The sequence below is a fragment of the Nomascus leucogenys genome, chromosome 13 (assembly GCF_006542625.1).
Source record: "Nomascus leucogenys isolate Asia chromosome 13, Asia_NLE_v1, whole genome shotgun sequence".
In the NCBI taxonomy this organism is placed as follows: domain Eukaryota; kingdom Metazoa; phylum Chordata; class Mammalia; order Primates; family Hylobatidae; genus Nomascus; species Nomascus leucogenys.
In genome coordinates, this window is record NC_044393.1 from 92,404,334 (window position 1) to 92,413,661 (window position 9,328).

Here is a 9,328-nt window from a genome sequence, read left to right on the forward strand (position 1 = left end):
TTTCCAGCCTGATCTCACAGAAGGCTAAGGACACATAGGAGTTTGGTGCCACTGTATGTCACATCCATAACTTCATGTGCTCATGTCGAATGAATAGGAATTGTCTGATGTAAAAATGCTTTTAGGTTTTGGCCAACAGAAGATAGATGGAAAACAAAGGAAATGTCCTACACTTCTTAATTTTGATGATACTACTCTTCCTGTCTGCTCACCCAGGAGGTGGATCCCAGATGCTGCTGCTGAGGATGGGAATCTCCAGATTGGGATGTCTGCATCCCAGAGCTTGTGCAGGATGATCCACTAGGCCTGTAGCAATTTCAGTTTCCATTTATTTTTATCTTTTCCTTTTAATCCCTTTTTTGGAGGGTATTTTGTGATGCATATAACGTATTAGTAAAATGTACATGCATATAATTAAAAATAAATATGCATATGGTAGTATCTTAGTCAGCCTAGGCTGCTGTGACAGAATACCATAAACTGGGTGTTTATGCAGCAGATATTTATTTCTCACAGTTCTGGAGCCTGAAACTGAGGGTGCCAGCATGGTTGGGTTCTGGTGAGGGCCCTCTTCTGGGTTGCAGACAGATACCTTCTTGCTGTGTTCTCACGTGGCAGAGAGATTTATCTTTCTTGTGTTTCTTCTTATAAGGACACTAATCCCATTCATGAGGGCTTCACCCTTATGAACTAATTACCTCCTGAAAGCATTATCTCGAAATGTTATCACATTGAGGGTTAAGGTTTCAGTGTATGAATTTTGGGAGGACACAAACATTCAATTCACAGCTGGTGGGTTGCATGTTCATATATACATATTTTACTGATGGAATTCATGATAAAAAAAGTATGGAGACCGATAGACTAAAAGAGATTGGGAAAAACACTGCACACGGTTAAGAGAGATTCGTATGTTCGAACTAGTCAAAATAGAAGCAGTAAATAACAGGACAGAACAGAGGTTACAAAGAATTTTCAAATAGATAAATGCATGTAAGGTCAAATGTCCAATAATACTGGGAAGCTGAGGCCCCAAAACATTATGCTACAATGCTAGCTGGAGGCCAGGATATGGCAAGAGAAGAGAGAGGGATGACCAGAGGCAAGATAACAAGATCAGGAATTTTCTCTTGCAAGAGGATGATTAAAGGTTTAAAAGAGGAGATTCTCAAGTTGCTGGTGAGGAACCCAGGGGGATTTCCCCAGAGGGTAGAGCGAGGGTGAGGCAGGTTGGAGGAACCTGTGGGAAGCTGGCACTGTGGCCGGGCTTTAAATTAAATAGACACCTAAAGTCTGTGAATTATCCCACCTAGAGAACATGTATTATCCTCATCATCAATCACGAGGAATTTTTCTTTTTCTTTGTAGCAACATGAGCAAGCTAATGACTTCCTACAGGTAGATTAATAATAGATTATGAGACTGAGCCTTGGGGCTCAAGCCACAAGTTGGTTGGAGGCAGGGAAGACAGGAGCGTGGCGAAAGCAGGGAGATCTTTCTCCTCTATCCCTTCTACTCAACTGTGAGCACCTGGAAGACTGCTCTTCCCTTGGGCAGAGCTCCAGAAGTTTACTGAAGGTGTTTGGGTGGGGAGTGGGTGGTGATTCAACTCTCATGTTCTGCTCCATCTTCACAGCCCTTCGAGTGATACCAGGTTAAGTAGACTTGTCTCAGGAGTTCCCAATTGATTGATGTTCTCAATCTCCTTTTTAAAACTCTAGCTCATAAAAGCCCCAAAACACTTGGCAGCTCTGTCTTGACTAAAGATACAATCTAATATCTCATCGAGGCTTCCAAAATTTTCTGTGATCTCTCCAGCCTACCTTTTTGGCTTGATATGCCATCTTCTCTATGTAAGTCCTCTGTTGTAGCTAAATGTATCTAATCGTTCTGGATATAGTCATGTATCCCCGTCCTTTACTGATGCCTCATCTTTTTCCTTCCAACATGCAAGACAGCATCTTTGTTGTCTCACAATTATGGGGCTGTTACTGCTCAACTCTTCTGAGAAATCTTGGGATGGGAATAACGAGATCCCTAACACATAGAGCCACAGACTGGGAGTCACTTGTTGAGAGTACTGAGTTGAAGGTTTTCCATATAGGGAGCTAACTCAGGATCCCTATCCTACTACCCTCATGATTACATTTATAAAGACTGGTTATGAAAAGTTAAAAACTCTCAGACTTGGCTTTTACCTAAGAAGATAAATCTAGACATGAGAAAGCCAAATGCAACAAACAAACAAACAACAAACAACAAAAGAATCACCACGAAACACATTGCATATTTAAATTCAAATGATTATTCCCTCTTTTGGATTAACTTACTCTGCACATTACATCCAGTAAATGTTTGGGTTTATGTTTAGACCATAAAAGTGCTTTGAGGGCAGATATCTAATTCATTGTTGTAGCCAATGTCTTTCAAAGGGTTATCATGGCATATAGGATATGCTTAATAAATTATTATTAAATGAATTGAAGGTTAAATGCACATCTTTATCATTGAAGGTGTGGGAGGTGGATGAAAAAGATTCAAGTTTTCTATATTGGGTGGTTTGTAGGTGGCCATACTCCAGAGCTATAAGCCCAAAGTTTGCCCCATTTCTCCAAGTTCCAGTAGAAAACAGCCAAATGTCAGCCAGAAGAACAAGGGCAAGGAAGAGAGCAGTTGGGAACTCTATCTCCTGGAAATTTGCATCTTCGCAGAAAGGCAGAGTGAATTACCGTAGTTCATCTTCTTTCCTTTACTCAGAAGAACTATGTCCACTATGGTTGGCCTATGTGTTAAAGAAACAATTCCACCTGGAAGTGGACTGGGGACTGGGAAGTAGACTGGGAACTGGGAAGAGATGCTGACATGCGTTCTATTCCCTTTTTGTGGGGGTCCTATACATGGAACTGGTAGGTTGTGGTGTCAGAAGATGTGTATTCTATTACAAATCCCCTTACTGTCATGTTACTTGATCCTGAGGCTTCAATATTGCTGTATTTGACCCAGAACAATTTCTGCCTTCCTATCTCCCTGTGACACGTTAACCTACTTACACTCACCTGAGTGTTGATTGCTGATTTTTTTTGACTCTTTGAAGCTCATTTCTATAAAGAATGTGGTCTTTTTTTTGCTCTGTCCTTCTCTGGTTGATGTCAATGGTCTGACATTTGGTGCCCTGAACTTCTGTTGCATCCCTGATGCTCTCCTGAATTCTCCTTATGCTACTTATTATGCCACAGGATGGATGGAATAGAAGATAGCCATTCTAATAAAGTCATTGTCATCATCATCATTGCTGCTTGTCCATATGCAGAGGTTTATAATTTCCAATATATTTACCATATTTATGGTCATATTTATTTGTGATCCATATTTTTTATAGGTGAAGAAAGGGGGCGTTCAGAGAGGTTAATTGCTTGAGGATCCATAGTGATTGCGACAAGACTCAAAACTTGGGCTTCTGAGTTCAGCTAGTGATGAAGAAGATGGAGGGTGTAACATGTATTGCTAACCATGGCAGAGATTCCTGGCCCTGGAATCAGTTTGGATCTTGGTCTTTCCTCTGCATAACTGTGACTTTAGCTGGGAGTCTTAATATGTAATTTGGGGCCTTATTTCTTTTATCTGTAAGATTATCTTTCATGTCTTCTTTCATTCTAAGTCTAGATTCTAAAACATCTTTGTGAATTAGAACATAGGATACTTTTCATATTTTACAGATGGACAAAATGAGGCACAGAGGGGCTGACATATCCAACAACTCACAATAAGGGGTGAAGCTTGGACTAAAGGCTGTCTTGACTCCTAGCACAGGGCTCATTCTGCCATATCCCATTGGCTTATCACTACGGGGGGTTCCTCTGTGAAGTGCTATTTTAGAGGCCACCAGTTATAAAATATATATTTTTAAATTTTGAAAAAAGTTGACTGCCTCATTATGTATAATTGTCTCCTGTGTTCTTTTTTTATGATGATGGTCACTGTGAGTAATAAGACTTGAATTAATCTTTCTCTGTAAAGGTTTGCTCAGTTTTCTCTGTCTCTTTTAAAGGGGTATTGCCATACCACTCCCCTCATAGAGTTGTTGTGAGACCTAAGGAGAGCACTCAGAACAATGCCTGCAACATAATGACCACCCCCGCCCTGTGGATGTGAGCGCTGTCTCAGTAGCGGGTGTGCCCCACGGATGATACTACTGAGCCAGCAGGTGCATGGTCCTGTCGTAGGTGTCCGCTTAGAGAAGTATAACCTCTTGTATAAGGACACTAAATGCCAGGGCCTGATATATTATCCACTTTGATGTTGACATGGGCAGAGAATAGGCAGAAGAGCAGGCAAATTTTGGGGCAGGTATGTGGACTTTGAAAATTGAGCCTTGACAATATGTGCATCTACTCTGAGAAGAAAAAACCTCTCACCCTCCTCTGATAGCCTGTGTCCTCTACTCTGGCCTAGCCTCTGCACTTCAGGCAGCTGGAGGGACAAACATATCCTACAGGACCTTCCAGAGCAACCCAACAGAAATAACCCTTGAAGCTTTGGGACCCATCTTGTCCACCAGAGAGATGAATGGAGACCACGTGGTTCTAGGATCTTCGGTGACTGACGAGAAGCCCATCATCTTGGTTATCATTTTACTTCTTTTATGCCTGGTAGCAATAGCAGGCAATGGCTTCATCACTGTGGCTCTGGGCATAGAGTGGGTGCTACGGAGAATGTTGTTGCCTTGTGATAAGTTATTGGTTAGCCTAGGGGCCTCTTGCTTTTGTCTGCAGTGGGTGGTAATGGGTAAGACCATTTATGTTTTCCTGTATCCGACGGCCTTCCCATACAACCCTGTACTGCAGTTTCTAGCTTTCCAGTGGGACTTCCTGAATGCTGCCACCTTATGGTTCTCTACCTGGCTTAGTGTATTCTATTGTGTGAAAATTGCTACCTTCACCCACCCTGTCTTCCTCTGGCTAAAGCACAAGTTGTCTGGGTGGGTACCATGGATGCTCTTCAGCTCTGTAGGGCTCTCCAGCTTCACCACCATTCTATTTTTCATAGGCAACCACAGAATATATCAGAACTATTTAAGGAACCATCTACAACCTTGGAATGTCACTGGCAATAGCATACGGAGCTACTGTGAGAAATTCTATCTCTTCCCTTTAAAAATGATTACTTGGACAATGCCCACTGCTGTCTTTTTCATTTGCATGATTTTGCTCATCACATCTCTGGGAAGACACATGAAGAAGGCTCTCCTTACAACCTCAGGATTCGGAGAGTCCAGTGTGCAGGCACACATAAAGGCTCTGCTGGCTCTCCTCTCTTTTGCCATGCTCTTCATCTCGTATTTCCTGTCACTGGTGTTCAGTGCTGCAGGTATTTTTCCACCTCTGGACTTTAAATTCTGGGTGTGGGAGTCAGTGATTTATCTGTGTGCAGCAGTTCACCCCATCATTCTGCTCTTCAGCAACCGCAGGCTGAGAGCTGTGCTGAAGAGGCGTCGTTCCTCAAGGTGTGGGACACCTTGAGCCACAGCTGATGAAAAACTTCAAGGAGATTCTTGTGGAGAAGGCACGGACTCAAAGGGACATAGCTTCTCTCTCTGCCATATTGAATGTTTTCTCCCTGTTGCTACAGTTAATGATTAGAAAAATAACTTCAATGAAATAGGATACAAGGTGAGAGTAAAGGTCCTGAAATGTGGGCTAGTGTCACGTTATGTACTCAGCAAGTGCGTAGTTCATGTCGCCATGGTTCCTGTGGGACTTGATGTGGTCAAAGAATCCAGAAGCCTTTATTTTTCCTGTGATCGATCTCTTGGTGTTTAAAATAATCGTTCTGGGAACTGGATGCAAAGATCCTCAAACTTCATGCAATATTTTATCTGTTGAATCGAACTGGGGCATGTTTTTGGAACTGCAGTTTTCTCAGGCTTTGTCCTGTGAACCACCTTTCCCTTCTCATCAATTCAAAGTTTTCTGTCCATCTAATGTGGTGCCTCTCTCCTTCTTTCCATGGCAGAGTTTCTGGTGTCTAAACTCTCTACACAGAGCATAGTGTAATTGGTGCATGTGTGTGGCAGTGTGTGTTGTCAGGGATGTGTGTATTCTCTGATGACCTTTGGAGATCCCTCTGAGTGCTAGGGGTCTATGATTTGTATGTGGTTCATGTTCTCTATAGTAGCCCAGCCTGTTAGTCTCCTCTGTATTTGTTAAGGTCTATGGGTTCAGATGTAACTTCTTTTGATTGATATTGGGACCTATTGTAATTCCCCTACTGACATGGGGAAATTTATCTGTATCTGTCTAAGACCTAAGATTTAAGAAGAAAAAGACTTTGTGTTTGGTGAACCATGTTCAGACTGCCTTTCTGCTTTTCCCAGCTCCTCTCAAACGTTCTTTAAGTTCAGTTACTCCTTGAATCATTCAAAGGGGACAACCCTCAACTTTCCTCCATTCACTTTAAAATCTCTCTGCCTCCTTTCCTAGTTTTTACCTCGACCACACTCCTCTACATTAGAGGACGGGTCTCTGTTTTTGGCTTTTCAAGGCTGACATCTATGCTTCTAGCCCACCTGCTCCTGCCCGTTTTCTCTCTGCTGCTAGGTCAAGGATTTCTACTTCTACACAAATCTTCCAACTTTCCCTCTTTATTGTCCTTCCCTTCTTCAACAAATGTGCCTCTAAACGTTTTTTCTGAAAACAATCCCCTTATCTGTCTCACTCCTCCCCTTCCCTGTACCCCTGTGCTGCCAGTGAGTCACTTGCAGGGTCCTCCTGTGTGCCTTCCAATCCTCTCCTGCTTCCCTGTTCTGCTGAAACGTGTTTGTTTCTACAGGGACACACACGATCTCTTTGTCACTAAATGTGATATTGTCCCCAGCCCTTATCCTCCCATGTCTCTGTGGTATTTGCCTCTGTTGATAACAAATGATTTCCTTAAAATAAACTGATGAAAAATATTTTTACAAAAGTACTACTGATCTTGGTGAAAAATTTTTTTTTAAAAGGGAAACTAAACCTCACCCATAAGTGCCCATCTGCACATCTTTCTAAAAGTTGTTCTCTTGGCGATGGATGCTAGGATCTCCTTCCAGTTCCCATCGCTTCTTTTTGTGTCCCCTTCACTAGCCACTCATCCTCCTGCCCCTTGGTTCTGTCCTTAGCCAGCCCTCTTCTTCCTTTGAGATGATATCTAATCTCTTTCCTTTGTGTTTAAATCTACTCACATAGCTTCAGTTATGCCCTTCATGTCGATAATTACCAAAACCTTGACCTTTCTCTAAACTCCAATCCTATATTTTCTTCCACTTATTGGACGTTACCACCTGATAGTACCATGAGCAAATTTAGCAAGTTCAAAGTATTTCCTTCTTCTTCATTTCCTCCTTCTCCTCCTCTTCTTTTCCCTCCCTCCTCTTCCCACCAGCTTGTCCCCTACTCAGATGAATCCATTCATCTATTACAGCTATTCAATAAATCAGGCTATCAACCTCTGAGTTAATTTTCACCCCCTTCTTTCTACTGAGCCCTTGTACCTAATAGGTAACCATTTTCAAATTTTACCCCTGTGATGTCCCCATCATCTGTCTCCTTCTTCCCATTCCTGATCCTTGTTGAGATTAGACTATCTTCCTCTCCCACCTGCACTGCTGAGATTTCTTCTTCACTACTTGCTTCATTTCATGGTTTGCTACTACCCCAGTCAGAATTATCATTTCCAGATTAATCTCCTGAAGGTGTATCACCCGAATCATCTCTCAGTGCCTTTTTTTTTTTTTAAGACAGAGTCTTGCTCTGTCACCCAGGCTGGAGTGCAGTGATGTGATCTTGGCTCACTGCAACCTGATTTTGGTTCACTGCAACCTCTACGTCCTAGGTTCAAGTGATTCTCTTGCCTCAGCCTCCTGAGTAGCTGGAATTATAGTGCATACCACCATGTCCAGCTAATTTTTGTATTTTTAGTAGAGATAGGGTTTTGCCATGTTGATCAGGCTGGTCTTGAACTCCTGACCTCAAGTGACCTGCCTGCCTCAGCCTCTCAAAGTGCTGGGATTACAGGCATGAGCCACCACACCCAGCCTCTCAGTGCCTATTAAATGAAGCATAGGCCCCCTAAATGTGGCATTCAAGAACCTCCACAGTCTGGCAACAACTTTATCTTTCACTGCCATTCTAGTAGAGTCCTGTTTTGCAGCAAATTTGGATTATTGTTCTGAGCATGCCTAAAACTTCCTCCCTGATATCCTGAAAAGCACTCCCTATTCCCCCATGTAGCTGTCAAAAATCCTACTTAACATTTTTTTTCTCTTTAACTTTTATTAATTCAAATGGTGTCTCTTCAGTGAAGCTTTTCTGGATGCCCCCCAAGCCTTTATCTCTTCCTCAGTTGTGACATTAGTTCTGCCTGTGACACTGTTGTTTGCATAGTTGTCTCTCCCACCCTAGAAGATCTTAAACTTCTTAACGGCATGGGCTGCCTCATACTCTTCCATGCATCCTCCGAAGCACTTACAAGTACTTGCGCTGAGCAGAATGGTTCTATAAGCTGGAATCCAGCTAGAAGCACATGTACTTTTATCTGTACATTTATCTCTGGGGTACCTACTACATTTTTATGCCTATGTTTGAGCTGCATTCCCTTTACTGTCTGTCTGGCTTATTTTTTGGAAGTCCCACTTTGACTTATGCACAATGTAGAAATAATAAATAGGTGAGTGAGAGAGTAAAATTTGCCTGATTTTATGATGTCTTTGACTTCTTTCTTGTACATTTGCCTGTTGCTAAGCAACTGTGAACAGCAGGCTTTCAGTCCTTCCTATGGGAAACTTAGTGGAGTGCCAGCTCTCCTCTTTGTTACTGACCCAATCTCCCTTTCCATAGCGTCCTACATAAGCTACTCTTTGTTCCTTCTGCTGTTCACACCATTAGCCTAGGAGAACAGAGCATATTCCAGAATCTGAATGATCTCCCCACAGGGACAAGTTCCCTTGGAGCTTGAACACACAGGGAGAAGTAAAAGAGAAGCAAGGGTAGTTGTATTTTTAAAATATTTGGTAACTTATTATCATAAATTTTTGTACATAGTCTAATCTCATAATGAATTATGAGTTGTAATAAAAATTATGAATTATAATATAACTCATTATTACCTTCATTATATGATTATGAATTATATAATTCATTACTACCTTCGTTATATAATTATGAATTATAATAACAATTATTTATTGAATGTCTATTTTGTGTGAGGAACAGGACTACAGCACTAATTTACTTAGTCTTTTATGTATTGTTTCTTAAAGCAACAAGTAAAAAAAATGAGAGAGACGTTTACT

At 41.8% G+C, this 9,328-nt stretch overlaps 1 protein-coding gene across 1 annotated transcript; it reads left to right on the top strand.

The window, feature by feature from the left end:
- The first annotated feature begins 4,562 nt into the window (after positions 1–4,562).
- Positions 4,563–5,519, top strand: TAS2R60 (taste 2 receptor member 60). Its single transcript, XM_012512166.2, has one exon. It carries the CDS (start codon positions 4,563–4,565, stop codon positions 5,517–5,519), a length of 957 nt encoding a protein of 318 aa, XP_012367620.2.
- Positions 5,520–9,328: the final 3,809 nt, after the last annotated feature.

What these genes read in the sequence shown, in the direction of transcription:
- TAS2R60 (XM_012512166.2), top strand. Translation starts at nt 4,563, where the DNA reads ATGAATGGAGACCACGTGGTTCTAGGATCTTCGGTGACTGACGAGAAG.